At 50.6% G+C, this 22,894-nt stretch overlaps 4 protein-coding genes across 4 annotated transcripts in view; all 4 read right to left on the reverse strand.

The window, feature by feature from the left end:
• Nucleotides 1-22,894, reverse strand: part of LOC139678766 (protocadherin gamma-A4-like) — a 245,389-nt gene that overhangs the window by 216,494 nt on the left and 6,001 nt on the right. The gene's annotated exons all lie outside the window — the stretch shown is intronic.
• Nucleotides 1,363-3,895, reverse strand: LOC139679136 (protocadherin gamma-B5-like). The gene has a single exon (XM_071570567.1). The coding sequence runs from the start codon at nucleotides 3,853-3,855 to the stop codon at nucleotides 1,363-1,365; it is 2,493 nt and encodes an 830-aa protein (XP_071426668.1). The 5' UTR covers nucleotides 3,856-3,895.
• LOC139679137 (protocadherin gamma-A12-like) lies at nucleotides 6,587-13,749 on the reverse strand. The gene is made up of 2 exons (XM_071570568.1): nucleotides 11,122-13,749; nucleotides 6,587-6,745 (listed from the first exon to the last, which is right to left on the reverse strand). The coding sequence occupies exons 1-2, from the start codon at nucleotides 13,564-13,566 to the stop codon at nucleotides 6,587-6,589; spliced, it is 2,604 nt and encodes an 867-aa protein (XP_071426669.1). The 5' UTR covers nucleotides 13,567-13,749.
• On the reverse strand, nucleotides 16,404-21,840 carry LOC139679139 (protocadherin gamma-B5-like). The gene is made up of 3 exons (XM_071570569.1): nucleotides 21,803-21,840; nucleotides 19,022-19,239; nucleotides 16,404-18,844 (listed from the first exon to the last, which is right to left on the reverse strand). The coding sequence occupies exons 1-3, from the start codon at nucleotides 21,838-21,840 to the stop codon at nucleotides 16,404-16,406; spliced, it is 2,697 nt and encodes an 898-aa protein (XP_071426670.1).

Raw genomic sequence — 22,894 nt, forward strand, 5'->3', positions numbered from 1 at the left:
TAACTACGTCCCGGATGTGGCTCCTCTACTGCTCGAAAGTCATTCTTTGTAACACCCCGGGTTTAAGCCACCTGGCCACTCCGCACTGACTGCAAACTGACCACGAGGCGAGAAACATCAGCAGTGAACCTGGGGAGAATCATCTGCCTTTGCCTCTGTCTCTTTTTTTTGGCCATACTTTCGTTTGCTCCAAATTTTTCTAGTGTACTTATTTTCCCCATATTCTCTACAGTATTTTTTAACTGGAGGAGAGTAATGCAGGGTATAGTGAAGGTCCTTAGCTAATGGCTACAACATTAAAGCTATTGGGACACCTACAGATGCAGAAGTACCAAATAAGGCAAGTTTCGAGAATCTAATGAGTGATTACCAAGTGTAAGAAAAAAATAAATTTAGGGCATACGTAGTTTATACACTTAAACAATTATTTCTGAGTATTTATATATATATTTTTATATAATTGTGAAGCGTAATAAAAGTACAGGTGCACATAGATAAAATAAGAATTGTAACAAGTGTCTGAGGTCCGATTCCCCCGTTTACTGTTCTAAAATCAAAGAGGACCAAGTATCTCTCTTGGGGAAAAAGGGACTGCATAGAAGACAAGTCATGAAACAGAAAAAACCCCGTTGATTTTTGTTTGTTTGTTTCTCTTTTCTTTTTTTATCCTTTTATTCTTCTGTGTCCTTTTCAGGTCCCATTTTACATTTTATCTTGTATATGAAAGACACATAAGGAACACCAAGAAAAAAAAAGGAAATTTTACCCAGGATTGACTACGTGATATGTCCTGCCTTGGCTACTAATTCTGAAGAAACATTAACCCAAAATGCGGCGCAAATTCCCATCAGAAAAAAACAACTCGTAACTTCATCTTTCATGATGAAAGGATTCCTGTTCACCTTTGCAGTTACACAAAGAACTCGTAAAAATGAAATTTATCTGTCCCATTAATGCTGTCCTTTGTGCAACAGCCCTTTCCAAAAAGATGGATGGACAACGGCAAAGAGAGGAAGATTTACAAGGAAGGAAAAACCTGCAATGTCTTCATTCACATATATCGTTTTGAGTAAAAAAGTGATGAGGAATGAAAAATCACCAATGTCAAATGTCAACAACTTTTTTCGTCATATTCGATCACCAATTTACCATAAACACAGCTATTAGCTCAAACGAGAATTGCACCAAAAATTTCTGAGTGAAATCTGAAACTGCTAAAACCGAAAAAACCCCAATAATTGCCGTCCCTAACTGCCTGCATTTAGAGGAAGGAGCGAGCCATTCGTTCATACATGCGTATCCTGACTAGCACCCACAGCGTCGGGGAAACCCAAAGGAAGGAGGATAACGTTTCGGAATAGATCAAGGAAGACTGAGGAAACATTCGAATTTACAGACCTGAGGTGCATTGAAGTCAGCTGGAGGCTGTTCCACTACGGCGCTGCTGTTCAGGCTCGGCTTGTCACACGGCTCCCCGCCCAGAAGCTCCTCCGCGGACACGATGGGCAGCGGAGGCGGCGGCCAAGCGGCCTCGGGCACGGCTCGAGGCGGCGCCGCCACGCACAGGTTATAGGAGTAGGGCAAGGTGCCCTCGCAGAAGTCGGCCGGGAAGGCGGCGCCGGCCACGGAGAAGCGCTGCGCGCCCAGGCAGCGCAGCACGGCGGGCGGCCCGGCCCGGCGCAACCGCGCCAGCACGGCCAGCGCCACGCTGAGTAGGAAAAGCGCCGAGAGCAGCGCCAGCGCCAGCACCAGGTAGAACTGCAGCTCGGCCGGCGCGTCGGCTCCCGCCGGCCGCTCGCTCAGCTCCGGCAGCGCCTCGTGCAAACTGTCGGCCAGCACCACGTGCAGCGTGGCCGTGGCCGACAGCGCCGGCTGCCCGTGGTCCTTGACGAGCGCCACGAGCCGCTGCTTGGCCGCGTCCCTGTCGGACACGGCCCGCGCCGTGCGCACCTCGCCACTGTGCAGTCCCAGGCGGAAGAGCGCCGGCTCCGACGCCTGCAGCAGCTCGTAGGACAGCCAGGCGTTGCGCCCCGCGTCCGCGTCCACCGCCACCACCTTGGCCACCAGGTAGCCGGCCTCGGCCGACCGCGGCACCACCTCGAAAGCCGGCGGCACCGGGGGTGCTCCTGGGGTCGCCCCGGCGGCCGGCGCCGGCCACAACACCCGCGGCGCGTTGTCGTTTTGGTCGAGCACGAAGACGCGCACCGTGGCCGTGGAGCTGCGCGCCGGCGTCCCGCCGTCCTGCGCCCGCACGGCCACCGAGAACTCGCGGCACTGCTCGTAGTCGAAGGAGCGCTGCGCGTACACGGCGCCGCTCCGCGCCTCCACCGACACGAGCGGCGCCGCGCCCGCCGCGCCCGCGCTGCCGCCCGCCAGCCAGTAGCTCACGCGCCCGTTGGTCCCCGCGTCCAAGTCCCGCGCGCTCACGCGCAGCACCAGCGCGCCCGCCGCGTTGTTCTCCGGCACGTACGCGCTGTACTCCGCCTCCTCGAACACGGGCGCGTTGTCGTTCACGTCCGACACCTCCAGCACCAGCTCCGTGCTGCTCGACAGCGCCGGGCTGCCCCGGTCCCTGGCCACCACCGTCACGCGGTGCTCGGCCGCCTGCTCGCGGTCCAGCGCGCTCGCCGTCACCACCTTGTACGAGCCACCCGAGGACGCCACGATCGACAGTGGTGCCTCTCCCGACAGCTTGCACGTCACCTGACCGTTCTCGCCGGAGTCCCGGTCCCGCACTTTCAGCAGGGCCACCACGGTGCCTGCCGGCGCGTCCTCGGGTACGGGGCTCGACAGTGACAGAATCGCGATATCTGGAGGGTTATCGTTCACGTCCAGCACGTCCACTTCCACCTTGCAGTGTGCCACCAGTCCGCCTCCGTCTCTTGCTTCTACGGCCAGGCTGAATGAGCGTGTGTCCTCGAAATCCAGAATCTCCTGCAGGGTAATCGACCCAGTCTCTGCATTGACAACGAATTTCTGAAGCACTTTGGCTGGCATTTCCCCGAAACTGTAGGTGATAAGGGCATTGATGCCAGCGTCGGCATCTGAGGCTGACACGTTCAGCACCGCTGAACCTGGTGGCGTGTCCTCGCGCAGGCTTGCCCGATACCTCTTTTGCGAGAACACGGGGGGATTGTCGTTGGCGTCGGTCACGTTGACTCTGATCTGAATAGTCCCTGACCTCACGGGGTCCCCGCCATCAACTGCTGTCAGCAGCAGCTCAAAGGAGCTCTGCTTCTCCCGGTCCAATGCTCTCTCAAGCACTAATTCTGGCTTACTTCCATCCTCACTCTCCTTCATGGCTAGAGAGAAGGATGGATTGCTGGTGAGCTGATAAGTCAGCAGCGAGTTACTGCCCACGTCTGCATCGTGGGCCACCTCCAGCGGAAAATTAGTCCCAGGAAGGACCCATTCATCGATCTCGAGTTCAAGAGCAGCCTTCCTGAAGACCGGGGCGTTGTCGTTCACATCCTGGATAGCCACGTCGATGTGGAAAACATTGAGCGGGTTGTGCACCAGCGCCTCGAAGCTGATAGAGCAGAATGCCGTCTCGCCGCACATCTCCTCCCGGTCCAGTCTCTCGTTCACGTACAGGTTCCCGGTTTCCTCGCTTAAGGTGAAGTATTGCTTGTCCGCACTCAGTCGCAGTTTGCGCACCGGCAGCTCCTCCGGGCTGAGCCCCAGGTCGCGCGCCAGCGGCCCCACCAGCGAGCCTCTGGCCAGCTCCTCGGGGATGGTGTAGCGGAGCCGCTCCGCCGCCGCCCGGCAGCACAGGCACAGCAGCACACCGGGCAGCAGCAGCAGCGCTCTGCCGCCTGCCGGCCCGCGCCTCTGCCTCCGCCTGCCCGCTGCCATTGTCGGCAGCGCTCGCCGGACTCTGCCGGCTCCTGCCGCTGCCTGGCCTCCCTTCCAGCCGCTCTGCGCAGCGAGTGCAGGGGTTGCCGGAGCGCAGCTGGGTCGGCGCCGGCTCCTTGGCCACTGCTGCCCGCGCCGCCTGTCGCCTGTGCTGTCCGTGCCGCTGCCGCTGTGGCCGGCGCCGGCCGAGCGAGCAGCCTGCGGGGGCAGGACGCTGCGGCGGCTGCGGCTGCGGCTCCAGCGCCGCTCGGCGGCGGCCAACAGCGGCACCCGGAGGCGCCGCCACGCCACTGCAGCCGCCGGATGGCCGCGCTCCGGGGGCCCGGCTTTGGGCCCCATTGAAGGGCTTCACCGGCTGTGGGGTGTCTCTTAGAGGATTATCAGGATGCGTAGAAGCACTTGCTTAATTTTTATCTCGAAATCTAAGGATTTCAGTACCACCAATAATCTCATACCGAAAAGGGTTTAATCGGCATGCTCCACCTCAGACTTCTACATCTTGTGGCCTTACCTGGCACAAAACCTAATAAAGAAACATGTGTGCCAAAACAATAAATACATTCCCTTACTACAGTCAAAGTATCGAAGGAAAAGTCTGATACTATTATTGCTCAGATGGTTTAGACGTTTTGTGTATCACTGTTTTTAACAGCACACGTGAGAAAAGGAAATTAGTGGTAAAACACTGTGTAGACCCATAAGTAGAAGAGAATGCTCATTTCCACTGCAGTTAAGGCACGGCAGTTTGTCTAAAGCCCATTTGAAAGGGTAATAGAGAGGCAGAAAGAAATTCTGGAAGATCCAACATCTGGTCTTCCTCCTTTTCCTAACTGCATCATTTCATGCCAAACCTGAAGATCTTTTCTGCCTTTGGTGTTGTTTCACCATGCTGCCCAAGTCCTGACCATTGTCACTGTATGTACCAGGCAGAAAAATAAACCAAGCTCACACCCAGACATTGACTTCTCTTCCATGTAGAGGAAAAGTTATTGGAAATGTTGGTGTCATCTTTGAAGTACAAGATCTGCTAAAAAAATCAATTTCAATTTTCTATTTCATTCATATGGTCATTTTCTAGGCAAAAGTTCATCTGAGAACAGCATGATCAGCTGGATGCATTTCAATGATTTCTGACTATTCATACATAAAGCTAAAACTTTCTTCTGACCTCATTGGACATGATCTTCTGTACCGTGGATTTTTTTTGCTTTGACAAAACTCTGCATTGAAAATTCATGCCCAGAGCACCTGGAAACTGATTCGGTCCTCAAGGTGTAAGGTAGGCAAGTTGATTTCAAGGGGCTACCAGGTGTCTCTTGGCTGGATTGAATTACTTTACTAACCTTCAGATCTTTCTTTTACCAGAACAACAGTGCTTGGCATTAATAATCCAAAGAAGCCAAAGCAAAACCTTCCCATTGCCTCACCTGGGGCTGGTTATTCACAACTAAACACTTATGGGGATGCACATGACAGGAAGTCACATAGAGGGGCACAGAGACGTGTAGTCCTCAAAGACATGAGAAAAATCCTCTGCTGGAATTGGTCAGCAGAGCTTTATGGTCTCTGCTATGCTCTGAAGCTTGCCAGAGGGAAATCAGAGGTGACTGCTGCTACGCAATAATGTTCCTTGATCTTCTTTAGGCTTGTTATGCACTTGGAGTCAATCATGGGTAGCTCAAATCTCTCACTTATTTCTGATTATTAATAAACAGAACCGAAAGATTTTAGCGGCTGACATTTGGTAAATGTACAAGTGCTTTGTCACATATCTGCCTTGAAAAATAATCTCCCAGAGCCACTCTCCACTTGGAAGCCACTGAAGTCTGAACACTCAAATGAGGTTGTAATATCTTACTTTGAACTATATAGTAGGGGTGTTCAATTCTGGAAACACACCAGTCCTTGTGAAATTTTTACTTTGTGGCCTGTTCGTGCTCTATGAATATGAAGTTTTAAGTACAAATGCCTTATCAAAGGCCTTCATCTGAATAGAAGGACTTGGGAGGGACTCAGTTTTAGCCTCTGTTTAATTTTCCTCACATATAATATTCTGACTTCATGCTGTTGTCAAAGGAAGTCAGAATTTCCCTTATCTGCTACCCATAAATTTTGTTCTCTAGATCCTTCACTAGCTCCATTGCTCTTTGGGTGTGCTCTGGCATCTTAGTGTCTTTGTGGTACTGAAGGGCCCAAAACTGAACACTGTACTCAAAGTGCAGCCTCAGCATTGCCAAGTAGAGGGATCTGATTGCTTCCCTATTCCTGCTGGCCCCACTATTTTTGATACAAGCCAAAATGTCATTTGCCTTCTTGGCCACCTGGGTACACTTCTGGTGATGTTCAGCAGCTGCTGACCAGCACTCTGAGGTTCTTTTCCAGAAGGCAACTTTCCACCCACTCTTTCCCAAGTCTGTAACACTGCATGGGGTGGTTGTGATCCAAGCATAGGATTAAGTACTTTGCCTTGTTGAACCTCATACTGTTGGCTTCAGCCCATCCATCCAGCCTGTCCAGATCCATCTGCAGAGACTTCCTGCACTCCAGCAGATCAGTGTTCCCACCAAGCTTGATGCTATCTGCCAACTGATTGAGAGTGCACTCAATCCCCATTTTCAGATCATTGATAAACATATTCACCAGAACTGGCACCAGTACTGAGCCTTGGGAAACAACCGCTTGTGAATGGCTGACAAATGGATTTAACTCTATTCACCACCACGGTTTGGGCCTAGTCATCAGCCAGGTTTTTACCATCAAAGAGTACACTCATCCAACCATAAGAAACCAGTTTCTCCAGGAGAGTGCTGTGCAAAAAGCTGGCAAAGCTTTTACTGAAATCCAGATAGAGAAAATTCACACCCTTTCCCTCATCCAGCACGTAGGACTCCTTTTCAAAGAAGGAGATCAGGTTAGTCAAGCAGGATCTGCCTTTCATAAAGCCATGCTGACTGGGCTGACTGGGCCAGATCATCAGGTTGTCCTATAAATGTTACATGAGGGCACTTCAGATGATCTGCTCCATAATCTTCCACAGCACCAAGGCCAGGCTGATAGGCCTGTAGTTCCCCAGAGACTCCTTCTGGCCATCACATTTGCTGAATTTCTGGTCAACTAGTAGCTCTCCAGTTAGCCAGGACCCTTCGATGGATCTCATCTGGCCTCATAGATTTGTGTGTGACTAAGTGATATAGCAGGTGCTGCAAACTTGGATTCTCCTTGTATTATGGGGACCTCATTTTGCTCCTCATCCTTGTCTCCCAGTGCAGGGGGTTGAGTACCCAGAGACTGACTGATCTTACTGTTAAATACTGAGGCAAAGAAGGCATCAAGTATCTCAGCCTTTTCCTCAGTCTGTCAGTACATTTACTCTTTGCATCCAGCAAAGGATGGGCATTCTCCTTAGCCCTCCTTCTATTGATAATGTGCACATAGAAACATTTTGTCTTTTATGAATCATGTAGAATAATATTTCTAAGGCCAAACTTATTGAGCAGAAGCCAATCAAAGGCACAGTCCTCCATAGGTACAAGCTGTGTTAACTATTACAGAAAAAGAAATTACTATCTGTTCCTCTACAATTCCATCTGCCAGAGCTCCCCTGTTTTCTCTCCAACCCCATACAATTGGCAGCTTACTTCTGACTTCTCAAAACTGGTAGAATATAACATGACAGGAAAAAGCACTATGATTATAGCTAGAAGAGAGGTAAATTTGTTTGCTCCCCATCATTCATGCAAAGAAACAGAAGGAATCTAAAGCACCCAAATGATAAAAGGCCAATATAAAAGAGGAGTGGTCATCCAACTGAGAATGACTCATTGAACTAATGGTGTAGGGGGAATCTACTCCTCTCTTTTATCACACACGTTGTTCTGCTTCTACTGAGGTTATATTTACACCTATTTCTCTCAACAATAACAGAACACCAAGATGCCTAACTTCTCCTGCCTTCCACACCTGCTGTAGCATGAGCAAGAGGCAATGATGTGCTGTTAAAGGAAGTTATGGTGATAATTACAAGTAAACCTACCCACACAGGAAATCAAGAACATAAATCAGACAAGTAAGGCAAGGCAATATTAGCAAAAGAAGCATTGACAGAGAGTCTTTTTGGTCTTCACTGTGGGTATGGAAGTTCCTCTCTGAGAGGACCTGGAAGTGACTGAGACCTCATGCTGCAAGTGTGGCCCTATAGTCTTCCTCTGGGCTACCTAATATGGGGGTTCACTCTTAATAATAGCCATCATCCCTAGGCAAGGTTTTTATGTTATGTAGCCTGCATATCTCACAAAAATATGAAGCTGCAAACACTTATCATGGACCAGTTTCTGTCATTCAGTCTTTTCAGAAATTACAGTAGATTATCTTCTAGCTTCTGCTTCATTTTCCTCACACAGAGAATTCTTTCTTAGGGTTTTGAAGTAAGGATTTGCTACAAAAGCATGCTCACACTTTCAAATACAAAAGTATTTACTAGAAATGGAGAAAGAGAGCCACAAGCTTCCAGGAAACAGTAGCTTGAGAGAAACTGTAATTACAACTACAAAGAAATGCAACTACAAAAAAACTCCACATTGCAGCATTCAGAGAGATACATATGTTCACACAGGAATTATAAACCATTCTGCGCATGCATCATGGTTCTGCATGCACACTTCTTGTGGAAATATTTCATTGCTGGAGGACTGTCATTGTGTTTTGGGATAGGGAAAAGAAGACCAGAGCAGAAATATCATTGGCCTTGGTACCAGGCATGAAATCAAATTATTTCTCAGCAAAACCCACATTTTTTCTACCTCACCTATTTTTCTGCTTCAAAGTCAGTCTCTCACCCTCATCACTCTGCATTCACAGTCTTTGGTTCCACCATGGGTGATGTTCTGTATTTTGGTTGTATATCAGCTACAGTGGAAAGAGCATGTAATTCAGTGATATTGAGGGAAATATAAGTATATGAAAGCCTTTGTCTTGTCAGCTGAACAACTTGAAATTATGGATGAAGAATGCTCCCCAGTGAAAGAATTACTAGAGATCTTTTAGTGTTCCTAAGTGTTACCAGCCAATATGAGGCCCAGCTTTAGACCTGGACAACATGAATGGTAAAAATGGGAAACCTTCAAAAGTGAGGGCTTCCTACTTAACATTTCAGATTATGTCAAGTGTAGTAGATAAAAAAGAAGAATATCTAGTTAGTTAAAGCCTGTCACAGTTATGTGTACTCAGTGTAGGGACTTTCTCCAACCCTTCACAACTTTCATGGTGTTCTCTGACACTCATAATTTGCATGCAATTAAAACACCTGTTGCTCAGACAAAACACCTATATTGTGCACCATGATCAGCCTGGTACCAGGAAGGTACTTTTCTCTGCAAGACCCAATAGCCTGACATTTCAGATGATTTGAACAGAAGTGGGGATAAAAGGAGGTTGTTGTGATAGTTTCACCTTGGCAGAAAGACAAGTGTACACTCAGTCGATGCAGCTCCCCTTCTTTCCAGAGGAAAGAGGGAAGGAAAAAAACTATAAGCTGCAATTTACAGCAATGCAGGTTATATTTACACAGGAAAGGGGAAAAGGGAAAAAAAAAACAAAAAGCAATACACACACAAGATTAAAAGCCAAAAAGAAATCTCCACTTCCCCACAAAGCAGTGGTGATGGATCCCTCCCAGCAGTGGCTGTCCAAGGGTGACCACCACAAAAGAGAGACAGCACCTCCCTCTCTCCTTCTCTTTATCTTTGGGTTGACATCATATGGTATGAAATATTTCTTTGGTTAGTTTCAGTCAGCTGACTTAGCCTGTAGTCCCTTCTACATCTACTGGTACATAAACACAACACTGCTGGGCCTACTGTGAGAAACTTAAGTCTGGCCCAACTAAACCCAATACAGTTATCTAGTTGGTAAAACATCCACAAAACAATCACACAAGAGCTCACACCAAGGACCATAGTCACAGTTCCTCAGTATAATTTCTTTGGACAAGAAAAAAGGAAAAATGCATGGAACCATGACTGTGGGCCTCATCCAAAACCTAGGAAAAAATGAACTTCTATATAATTGTACATATTTAAGACATTTCTAACTATACTCACATTTTTTACCTGCCCTGTCTCTGGACAGACAGAATTTTTCACCCTGCCCAAACAGTAAGCAACAGGGAAGCTGAACTCGTAGACAGACACCAATGAAAGAGAAGTTGCACAGATAGCTCCTCCTAATCTGAGAAGAAGGATCACAGCACAGATGAATCCAAAGAGATTTCCATGCTCATCATGCTACATCAAAGAAAGGTAAAACCTGCTGAAGAGCATAAGCAATATAGAGCTTTAATTAAGATCCATTTGTCAAGGTATCAGCTCAAGGAGACCATCATCCTCTTCAGCACAAGAACAACTCAAGATATATGACTCCCAAACCTTGCCATAAGCTGTACATTGATGCCAAATAACTGCCATTCACATGCAACATGAAAGCAAACTCATGAACCCACAACTTGTCCGGTTGGAGTCTGAGCAGTGTGATATCCAAAAATATGACGCCTTTATATTAATATTATGTAGTCATCAATGAAGTCTAGGAATTGAATAGCCACAAGCCTTATCTCCACGAATATTTCCTCACACACAGCGACCTCATCAAGACTTTCCACTAACCCTTCACAGCTCAGAGGATTGTCATAGATCTTCATAACTGGCAGATAAATTCAACCCAGGGAAAAGCTGAATAGACAATTTCTCCTTACCATAGATAATATTTGCCTTCTAATTGTGTGCATGTGAGAAGTGGTCCCATCTTCAAACCCCTCAAAACTCGCATGGTGCTCTTAGGCACAAATCATTTGCAAGCACTTCTCATCAAGCAGCCACTGGGACCATGTCATGGACTTCTCATAAATACTTGTACATCTCTACATGAAGAGAGGAAACATCGAGGTTGTAAAAGTAAAAGAGCAGTGGACCTCAGGGAAAACCTAGACAATGACAACTATATATCACGGTAATGCTATGTTAAATATAAATATTCCCACTCTAACAAACATGCAGCCTCAATTCACCTATCACTTCCAAAATTTTAAGGCTAAGACCCGATCTCACGTTCACCAATGTACAGCACGAAGCAGAAGTTCTCAGCGTGTCAGTGAAAAACTCTTTGTGGTCCTTGTCAGTAAACCCCACTACAAAGGACAGAGATCACAACGGGGAAAGCGTGGGAAACGAGAAGAAAGAAGCATCGCGGAGACAGACTGGTAAACCAACTCACCAGGAGCGGCGCCGGATCCGCGAGGCAGGAGCCAGCAGGGTCCTTCTCCCCGAGCAGAGGCGCGGGCTCGTCGGACGGCGGCCGGGCCGGGAGGGTGTTGCAGCAGCTGCCGCCCGAGAAGCGGAGGTGGCTCTTGCGAGAGTCGGCCGTGAGAGACACCTCGTGTGAGTAGGACTGCAGGAAGGCGCGGACGCCGTCGATGCCCACGAAGTGCGTGGCCGGCACGCCGCGCAAGGCCCCGCTGCTGCCTGCCAGCAGCTGCGAGCGACGCCAGCGCCTGAGACGCAGCGCCAACAGCAACAGCAGGAAGGCGAGGAAGAGGCAGGAGACGGCGGCCACGGCCAGCACGAGCCAGCGCGTCAGGCTGGCGGCCGGCTCGCCGGACGCCGCCGCGTCGGCTGAGCTGCCCAGCTCGGCCAGCAGCTCAGCCACGCTGTCGGCCAGCAGCACGGTGAGCGTGGCCGTGGCCGACAGCGCCGGCCGGCCGTGGTCCTTGACCAGCACCACCAGGCTGTGGCGCGCCGCGTCGCGGGCGAGCGGGAAGCGCGCCGTGCGCACCTCGCCGCTGTGCAGCCCCAGGCGGAAGAGCCCCGGCTCCGTGGCCTTGGCCAGCTCGTAGGACAACCAGGCGTTCTGCCCCGCGTCCGCGTCCACCGCCACCACCTTGGCCACCAGTGCGCCGGGCTCGGACGAGCGCGGCGCCAGCTCCACGCCCGCCCAGCCCGCACTCGTCGCCGGCGGAGGAGGAGGCGGGTAGAGCACCTGCGGCGCGTTGTCGTTCTCGTCCACGATCAGCAGCCGCACCGACACGTTGCTGCTCAGCGCCGGCGAGCCGCCGTCCTCCGCCAGCACCCACAGCTCCACCTCGCGCACCTCCTCGTAGTCGAAGGAGCGCAGCGCGTATAGCGCGCCCGTCTCCGCATGCACCGACACGTACGACGACAGCGGCAAGCCCCGCAGCCGCCCCTCCGACAGCCGGTAGCGCACGCGCGCGTTCTGCCCCCAGTCCGCGTCCGTCGCCCGCACCGTCAGCACCAGCGTGCCCGCCGCGTTGTTCTCGGCCAGCCGCGCGCTGTAGCTCTCCTGCGTGAACACCGGTGCGTTGTCGTTCACGTCCAGCACTCGCAGTGATAGTACGGTGCTGCTCTCCAGTGACGGCGACCCTCCGTCGGCCGCCCGCACTGTCAGGTTGTACTCCGACACCTGCTCCCGGTCCAGCTCTCTCGCTGTCACCACGCGGTAGTAATCCTCAAAGGATTTCTCCAGCCTGAATTGGACACCTCCATCCAGCAAGCAGCGCACCTCGCCGTTGGCTCCTGAGTCACGGTCCTGCACGTGCAGTAGGGCCACCACCGTCCCCGACGGGGCGTCCTCTGAGATCACGCTCAGCGCCGACGATACTATCAGTTCGGGTGCATTGTCGTTCACATCTGACACGGTGATCACGACCTTTGCTATATCGGAGAGGCCCCCACCGTCCTTTGCTTGTACCTCCAGCTCGTGAAAGTCGCCTTCCTCGAAGTCCAGGCTGTGCAGCAGCACGATCATTCCCGTCACAGAATCAAGCTGGAAAATCTGCAAGGCTTTCTCTGTGATTTTCTTTAACGCATATTTCACGTTCCCATTCATGCCCTCATCCGCGTCGGTGGCCATGACGGTGACGAGTACGGAGCCCACTGACACATCCTCAGGCACACGCACCAGGTACTCTGCCTGGTTGAACACGGGCGCATTGTCGTTCGCATCCAGCACCGTCACGCGGATCCGCGCCGTGCCTGTCTGTGCCGGATCGCCACCGTCGCTCGCTGTCAGTACCAGCTCGTGAAACGCCGCCTCCTCCCGGTCCAGCGCCTTGGCCAGCACCAGCTCGGGACGCTGATCCCCACCGGGCCGCCCCTGCACTGCCAGCGAGAAGTGGTTGTCGCCGCTCAGTTCGTAGCTCAGGAGGGCATTCCTTCCCAGGTCTGGATCGTGAGCCTCAGCCAGGGGAAACCGCGACCCTGGGGCTGTCATCTCGCTTATTCTCTCCTCCACCTCAATGTCTTTGAAGCGAGGCGCATTGTCATTAATGTCCGTGATTTCCACTTCGATTTGATAGAACTTCATTTCCGCCTCCACTATCAGCTCACAGCGCAGCACGCATTGCTGCACACTGTTGCACAACTGCTCTCTGTCAATCCTCTCCGCCGTCACTAAATGTCCCGTCTTCCCATGCAGAGAGAAATACTTCATACGACCTTTGTCCAGTATACGGACACCGTTGTCTTGCAACACCGGCAGCTGCAGCCCCAAGTCCTTGGCCACGTCACCCACGAACGAGCCCTTGGGCATCTCCTCGGGCACCGAGTAGCGCAGCTGCCCCCACGCTGCCTCCCACGCCGCCAGCAGGACACCCCACAGCAGGACTCGCTGCCACCGGCCCCAGCGCCTCCCCGCCGTGCACATCTCGGCCGCGGCACCACCGGCACCGCAACACAGCCGACAGTTCCCACCGCCGCCTCTCACCGATCCAGTTCTCCCTCCGGCTCCGACTTGCCACTCCTGGCCGCTGCTGCCGGCCCTTCCGTGTCTATGCAGCTCGGTTCTGCAACGAGGGTACAGTCGCAAACCGGCGGCCACCGACCCAGGGATCCAGCGATCTAGTGAGCGAGCCGGTCCGCAGCGGGCGGGGCTGCAGCGCTCCGATCTTCCTCTCGCTCCTCTCAGTCAACAGCGGCGCCCGCAGCCTCCTCCCGGCACTGCAGGCACCGAGCGCTGCTAGTGCTGTTTGACCGCGGGGACAGACTGGCGATTTCGGATCCCCTGCAGGGCGAATGTCCTGCCTCGACTTATCTCTAGCCGATCTGTTGTTTGATCCTTCAGCTGATCACGACCGGTAGGATATCTGAGTACTGCCGTGGCTCTGCTATTTCTACCGCATGGGAAAATTTTTTAGTAATGGCAATGCAATACAGATACAAACGTCTTTTAATATTACATGCAGAGTGTTATGAGACTTACCACATATGTCCGAATGCATAACAAACAACACTATTTTTTCTAGCAGTTAATCTTGAATGACTGGTAGAAGCGTAGCAAAAGAAAACGCACTCTGAAACTGGAAATGTAATATTCCGACCCTCTCTGGGAGAACCAGAACTATCAGGCTCATCAACCCAACCGGCAGGAGTTCTGCGTTGAATACTTCTGTTTTTACAGAACGCGGTCTAAATTAATTACTTCACCACCACTGACTGAAATTAAGGCATATAAAGGCGGAAGAAAGGGGAGTCTTTCCACTGAAATTAAAACACTAATGACTCCATCCCCGTAGAGCTCCAAAGGAGGTTGGTTCCTCCGGAGCTATGCAATTTGTCCCTAGAAGACCTTCCTGAGACCAAAATACAGAAGGAGGCTCCACTACTGCTCGAAAATCGTGCTCTCCCATCCCTCGGTTTCAGCCTGTATGTCACTTAATCACTCCGCACTGATTGTACCCTGCAGGCAGCAAACCAGCAGTGAGTCCGATCAGATCATATCCTCGGCTCCCAGAAAACAGCACGGAAAACGGCTTGTCAAGTCCAGCAAGAAGAAAAATCTGTACATCTGTCTTGTGTGCTGTCCCTGTCATGCAGCCCACAGTAGTACAATGGATGGTGATTGGAGATCAGGGACAGTTTTCTTTTTTTTTCAAATTTTTCTTATGTGCCTGTTTTCCACATAGTCGGTTATTCTCCACAGCATTTTTTAACTGAATGAAGACAATGCAGGGCTTTAGCGAAGACACACGGTTAAACTCATGGAACACCTACAGATGCAGAGAATACTGAGAAAGGAATGTTTGTGGACTTACACGGGTTATTTCCTATTTTAAGAAGCCACACAAAGGTAAAGTTTGTATAGTTTAAACACTTAAGCAATCAACTCGATAGCTTAAAGACGTGGAAAAGGATCTCCTTTTCTCAGAAATCATAGTATAAATGATTCATGTTATAAGAAAAGCATTTACCTAATCACTGAGTCTTCATTTTGATATGATAACTATTAAACTAAATACTGTAGGAAGCACGAGAAGAGAAATTCAGCTGAATACTTTAACCTATGCAGGTAATTTCTCAAAGTTCAGAAATACTTTCTGCATAATTGCTGTCATTTTGCGTATTCCTCTGTCCTTTTCAATATGTGTAGATGCCTCTCCTGGTAGAACAGGAGAGCAAGAAGTTGCTGAGAGACCTAATTCTACGCTTCAGTATTCCACGATCCACGTGGTCTATCCATTACAAGCACCTTTCTTTGGGAAGAAGGAATTGGATAAAAGAAAGGCCCTGAAATAACTAGGTGTGGGTTTTGATTTTGGCTTTTTTGTTTGTTTGGCTTAGGTTTTGAGGTTGGTTTTTTTTTTGTGAGTTTTTGTTTGTTTCTTTGTTTATCTGTTATGTTGTTTGTTTTCAGGTTCCATGCTACATCTTCACCAGAAAAGAAATGGGAAAAAAACCAGCAGAGAACTGGGGAGAGAAACAGTGCCTGGAAAAAGTAACCAATCCCGTCTGGGCTACCATTTCTGCAGAAACCCAAAATATTGTTGACTCACTCTTTTATTAAGAAGGAAGAACCTGCAACTTCCTTCATGTACAAAACGCACACATTCCAGGAAAACATACAAACAAACCCAACAAACAACAGGAGTAGATTCCCTTTTATGAATTCTGTCATGCAGAATCAGCAGACCTCTTTTTTTTCCAGAGCAGTAATCACTATGGGCCCTTGAACTCAGAAAAGACTGTACAAAAATCCTTTGAAAAATGGTGCCTGGATAAAATGTATTCGTCCCATTAATCCTGCACTTTTCCAGTAACATTCCCTCAATACATGAGAAGACACATGGCAGTTTGGGAAAAAGCAATGAACACCAGCTTTGAATTAAACAAGTACTACTTGAAGTAAATATTGAAAATTATTGACAAATGAATACACTACTGATATCAAGCAAGTGCAAGTATATCCATCTTGGGGGAAAACCTTTAGAAGAGGAAATCTCAAACACCAAGCATTCAGCTCATATTTTGTCATGCACGACCACTAATTTACCGCGTTCATAGTTAACCACTCAAACCAAAGTTGAAGTCTAAACACATCAAGTGAAACAGGAGCTGTGAGCCCCGAGGAACCAAATACTAAGGTTAGCAGCCTCCTGAGAACAGGGACACCACGTTCCTTACTTCGTTACTTCACGGATTCGTACAACTCAAGCACACAATGAATTGATAAAAAGAGGGCAAAAGAGGAAGCCTGTTAAGAAAAACTCAAGGAGAAAAGCGGGAGCATGCGAATTTACAGACCTGAGTTGCGTCGGGATTGCCGGGCGGCTCTCCCTCCACCGCGGTGCTATTCAGGCTCGGCTTCTCACATGGCTCCCCGCCCAGAAGCTCCTCCGCGGACACGATGGGCAGCGGAGGCGGCGGCCAAGCGGCCTCGGGCACGGCTCGAGGCGGCGCCGCCACGCACAGGTTATAGGAGTAGGGCAAGGTGCCCTCGCAGAAGTCGGCCGGGAAGGCGGCGCCGGCCACGGAGAAGCGCTGCGCGCCCAGGCAGCGCAGCACGGAGGGCGGCCCGGCCCGGCGCAGCCGCGCCAGCACGGCCAGCGCCACGCTGAGCAGGAAGAGCGCCGAGAGCAGCGCCAGCGCCAGCACCAGGTAGAACTGCAGCTCGGCCGGCGCGTCGGCGCCCGCCGGCCGCTCGCTCAGCTCCGGCAGCGCCTCGTGCAAGCTGTCGGCCAGCACCACGTGCAGCGTGGCCGTGGCCGACAGCGCCGGCTGCCCGTGGTCCTTGACGAGCGCCACGAGCCGCTGCTTGGCCGCGTCCCTGTCGGACACGGCCCGCGCCGTGCGCACCTCGCCGCTGTGCAGTCCCAGGCGGAAGAGCGCCGGCTCCGACGCCTGCAGCAGCTCGTAGGACAGCCACGCGTTGCGCCCCGCGTCCGCGTCCACCGCCACCACCTTGGCCACCAGGTAGCCGGCCTCGGCCGACCGCGGCACCACCTCGAAAGCCGGCGACACTGGGGGTGCTCCTGGGGCCGCTCCCGCGGCCGGCGCCGGCCACAGCACCCGCGGCGCGTTGTCGTTTTGGTCGAGCACGAAGACGCGCACCGTGGCCGTGGAGCTGCGCGCCGGCGTCCCGCCGTCCTGCGCCCGCACGGCCACCGAGAACTCGCGGCACTGCTCGTAGTCGAAGGAGCGCTGCGCGTACACGGCGCCGCTCCGCGCCTCCACCGACACGAGCGGTGCCGCGCCCGCCGCGCCCGCGCTGCCGCCCGCCAGCCAGTAGCTCACGCTCCCGTTGGTCCCCGCGTCCAAGTCCCGCGCGCTCACGCGCAGCACCAGCGCGCCCGCCGCGTTGTTCTCCGGCACGTACGCGCTGTACGCCGCCTCCTCGAACACCGGCGCGTTGTCGTTCACGTCCGACACCTTCAGCACCAGCTCCGTGCTGCTCGACAGCGCCGGGCTGCCCCGGTCCCTGGCCACCACCGTCACGTGGTGCTCGGCCGCCTGCTCGCGGTCCAGCGCGCTCGCCGTCACCACTTTGTACGAGCCGCCCGAGGAGGCCACGATGGACAGCGGCGCCTCTCCCGACAGCTCGCACGTCACCTGACCATTCTCGCTGGAGTCTCTGTCGCGCACTTTCAGCAGGGCCACCACTGTGCCGACCGGTGCGTCCTCGGGCACGGGGCTAGACAGCAAAAGAGTTATGATCTCAGGCACATTGTCATTCTCGTCTGTTATGTCTATTTGCACTTCACAGTGGCCAGTGAGCCCGCCACCATCCCTCGCCTCCAGACCGAAGACGTATTTACTCTTCTCCTCGAAATCGAGGGGACCCGCAGTCCTCACCTCCCCGTTCTCTACATCGACAGCAAATAACGAGCTGACGATGTCTGGGACGTTACTGAAGAAATAGGAGACTCGTCCGTTGGACCCTAAATCTGCATCCGTCGCTCGCACCTGCAAAATCAGAGAACCTGCTGGTAGATTCTCGGCCACTCGAGCCTCGTAGACATTTTTGCTGAACACGGGTGGGTTGTCGTTGGCATCAGTCACGTTGACATGAACCTGGACAGTCCCAGACCTCGCGGGGTTCCCGCCATCCACCGCCATAAGAACCAGCTCAAACGAGCTCTGATTCTCCCTGTCCAATGGCTCGTCCAGCAGTAATTCTGGTTGCTTCTTTCCACCCGTGTTTTCCTTCAAGGCCAGAGAGAAGGATGGGTTCCTGCTAAGCTGATAAGTCAGCAGCGAGTTACTGCCGGCGTCTGCATCTCGTGCCATCTCCAGAGGAAAACGAGCACCTGGAAGCGTCCATTCACCGATCTCGAGTTCCAGAGCAGCCTTGCTGAAAGTTGGGGAGTTGTCGTTCACATCCTGGATGGCCACGTCAACATGGAAAACGTTTATCGGGTTGTGCACCAGCGCCTCAAAGCTGACAGAGCAGGACACCAATTCGCCACACAGCTCCTCCCGGTCCAGCCTCTCGTTCACGTACAGGTTCCCGTCTGTGTGGCTCACGGTGAAGTATTGCTTGTCCGCGCTGAGTCGCAGCTTGTGCGCCGGCAGTTCGTCCGGGCTGAGCCCCAGGTCCCGCGCCAGCGGCCCCACCAGCGAGCCTCTGGCCAGCTCCTCGGGGATGGTGTAGCGGACCCGCTCCGCCGCCGCCCGGCAGCACAGGCACAGCAGCACAGCGGGCAGTAGCAGCAGCAGCAGCGCTCCGCCGCGTGCCGTCCCGCGGCTCTGTCTCCGCCTGCCCGCTGCCATTGTCGGCAGCGCTCGCCGCACTCTGCCGGCTCCTGCCGCTGCCCGGCCTCCCTTCCAGCCGCTCTGCGCAGCGAGTGCAGGGGTTGCTGGAGCGCAGCGGGGCCGGCGCCGGCTTGTTGGCCGCTGCTGCCCGCGCCGCCTGTCGCCTGTGCTACCCGTGCCGCTGCCGCTGTGGCCGGCGCCGGCCGAGCGAGCAGCCTGCGGGGGCAGGACGCTGCGGCGGCTGCGGCTGCGGCTGCGGTTCCAGCGCCGCTCGGCGGCGGCCAACAGCGGCACCCGGAGGCGCCGCGACGCCACTGCAGCCTCCTGATGGCCGCGCGCCGGGGGCCTGGCTCTGGGCCCCAGGGAGGGCCTGAACGAGTTTTGTTCTTATATTCTAACCAGCAAACACAGAAGCTCTTGCTTATTGCTTATCGGCGACTCTACCGATCATAGCAACAACAGTTGTCTCCTGCTTGAATGTTTTTTCTTCTAGGTGAGGATGAATTGTAACATAGTATCATGCTCTGTCAAGGACTTTCACATCCTGTGGCCTGAGCTAGCACAAAAACTATGATTAAAGTATATAATAACGTTCAATTTCATCTTTGTATTGCTTTGATCTGGGGAATTTTTAGGCAAAACTGCCATCATCTGGCCAGTCCATCAGTATGATCAACTGAATACTTTTCAATGATCTCTGACAATTAAGAAATAAACTCAAAACCCCTATGTGACCTCATCAAGGGATGGACATCTGTGCTGTGATTTTCAGTAGCTTTCAAGAACTTTGCCTTCAAAACTCATCCCCAGAGCCCCTTAAAGAACACTGAGGCCTCAAGGTGCAAGGTAGATGAGTTGCACTGATTTCAAAGAGATACTAGGTCTCTCTTGGACTGCACTACAATAATTTACTAAGTTTCAGATCATCTTTTTGCCAGACCAAGATTCCCTGGCACTTCTAAAGCAAAGAAGGGAAAATAAATACTTCTCATTGTACCGTGTGGGGCTGATTATTCATCACTGTGACACATCCAGTAGGAAATCACACAGGAAGCATGTACTTCTGTAGTACTCACAGACATCAGAATAACCCCAGGGAGATGAGCTTGGCCAGCAGCACTCTACACCATGTAAAATGTTCTGGAGCTTGTCAGAGGATGATCAGCTGTGTCTGCTTCTGTGCAACAATGCTTCTTGATCTTGTCTAATGCTTGTTACCCACTTGGAGTCAGTAATGGGTGGGGCTGTGTGCAAATAATCTCCACAAGGTCTTTCTTACAAAACAGAAGCTCAGATCTCTCACTCCATTCTAATTATTGACAAACAAATCCAAAAGCTGTGCCTGACCCCTCTGAGGGAAATTCTGGGTTCCTGGAATGTACAGGTGTTTTGCCACATGTCTGCCTTGAAAACTAACCTCCAAGAGCACACAGAAGTGACTGAGGTCTGAGCCCACAAGCAGGGCCCTAAAGTCTCATTTTGAACTATATAGTAGGGGACTTTCTTTCTCGTCAGTTCTTGTAACTTTTACTACTTTGCAACATGATCATTTGTGATGATTATGAAGCTGTAAGTGTAAATGATCTATCAAAGGACTGTATCTGAAACAAAGGACTAAGGAGAGACTCAATTTTAGCTTCTCTTTTGTTTTCTTTACCCCTAACATTGTTTTTTGTCCTGTAGTTCTCAAAGGGAATTCAGTATTTGCTGCAAAATATTCTCAGCTACAACTGTGAAAGAACAATCTCTAAATGGAAAACATGAATCATGACCTTGCAGGAAATAAATCCTAAAGGGAGATCAAGGGTAGAAATTTTAATTACTACTTTGATGAAATTCTTCATAAAAGACTTACAGGCAAATAGAGATGGAGAAACGATGTTTCACACAGGAATTATAGGCTGTTAGAACCCATAAGTCACCATTCCAATTTCTCTTGAACCATGCAACAACTTGTAGGTTTGCTTCTGACAGTCCTAATTGCAAAAACATCTCATGAGAGCATAATGCATTAGGATCATACATAAAACAGAAATATACTTATGTGTTCCCCACCATTCTGAGAAGAGACTAGGATTCAAAAGGACAGGAATGATAAACAAACAAAGTAAAATGGCAGTGATCATCCAGCAGAGACTGGATCACTGAACTATTCACTTAGGAGAATCTCTCCTTCCATCTTTTATCATACACACTGTTGCACAATGGTTCAATTTCTTATATTGTCACATGTGTATGTATTTATCCATAACAACATTAAAAGACGAAAGTGCCCCCTTCACATGTCCTGCCTTCTATATCTGCTGTAATATGAGCAAGAGGCACTAACACTTAATGAAGTAATCAACAGAACACTTCAGTTTTTCTCATCTCTCCCAAAAGCGAAGCTGTACATTCAAAGATTTATGATTAACCTCTTTCTCAGACTATGTGTCCTGAGAAGGTAGAACAGATTCTGTTTTAGCTTGTTTCCTTTTTTTTCCCCCTCACACAGAAAGTTTCAGGTGGCTTTAGTAAACATTTTCTGCAAAACAACTTATGTAAATACAACTACCAAAGAACACTCCAGAAATAGGGGAAACACACCATGACCTTCCAGGAAATAACAGACTGGAAGAAAGTGTAATTCCAACTGTGAAGAAACTCTACATCACAACATTACAGGTATATATAATTTGAACAAATGTGGTTTCCCACAGGAACTACCAGCTGTTCTACCCATAAATCATCCTTCTAAGTGCAGAGCTGTTGTACAAATGCTTTATTATCAGAGGACTGACATTGTCTTTTAGGATAGGGAAACAAGGATTACAATAAAAATGGCACTGGCCTTGGCATTAGACATGAAATCAAATCACTGCTCTGCCAAAACCACACTGACCCACTTATTTCCTGGTTCAAAGTCAGCCTCTCACCCTCCTTGCTCTGAGTTCACAGCCTTTAGTTGCACCATGGGCAAATCCACATATTGGTTATTATCAGCCCCAGGTGAAAATGCATTTTATTGGGTGACATTTTATGGAAACAGAAGTATATCAAAGTACTTATCTCAGCAGCTGCAAATCTTCAAAGTATATATAGGTGAAATACAGTCCTTATGACTCAGTAATTACAGCCCTGCAGAGTAATGCTTCTCTACCCTCAGTTATACATCGATGTCTTCCTAGACCTTCACTTGTATATAAGAGATAGATGAGGAATGGCAAAAAAGTACTGTCATTAAGGATGAAATAAACAAGCAGAAATAGGTGCTGCAAGAACCCAGAGAAATTATGCCTGGAGAACAATAATCCATCCTACTAATGCTAATGTTTCTGCAGCAGCCTTCCTCCAAAAGCTGAGAGAACAGACCCTTTATGTTGTCCTGTTCTTTATGCACAACAAACCTGAATTTCTCAATTCATGGAATCACACACACTTTTCCTTTGGGATTTCCATTATTAAAAGAAAAATAACCAACAGTGATCTCTTCAATGCTGTCAACCAGGTCCAAGAGCATCCCATTAGGAAAAAGAATTTACAAAGGGAAACAATCTCACTGGAAATCAAAACTATTTATGTTCATGATTTCAAGCTTTTCCAATATTCCCAGAGAGTCTAAACATAGGATAGAAAAGCTAGTACAGTGCCTTGCTTCCTGCTCTGGATGGATGGGAGGCTTTACTCTTTCTTCATTTTTTTTATGAAAACACAGATCAGCTCTTTCCATCCACATGACCCAAAGAAACCCAAGGGAAAGTGGACAGAGGTTCAGGAAGGCACCAAGAAAACAGAGAGTGAGCAGGGGGTGCCAGAGTGGTGTGGCACATCAGTGTCCTTGGTTGGCCAATCTGTGCTAATGCTTGGGCTCCATTTCCCACACGTGTTCCCAATGAGTCATCTGCAAGCACAAGAAACATCACCATTCTATATACACAGTTATTCTCCTTAATGGAAACTTGTCATTACCTTTCAGGACAGGGAAAACAGGAACATAACATGAACACTACAGGCCTTGCTTCCAGACA

This window comes from Pithys albifrons, chromosome 15 (assembly GCF_047495875.1).
Source record: "Pithys albifrons albifrons isolate INPA30051 chromosome 15, PitAlb_v1, whole genome shotgun sequence".
Classification (NCBI taxonomy): Eukaryota; Metazoa; Chordata; class Aves; order Passeriformes; family Thamnophilidae; genus Pithys; species Pithys albifrons.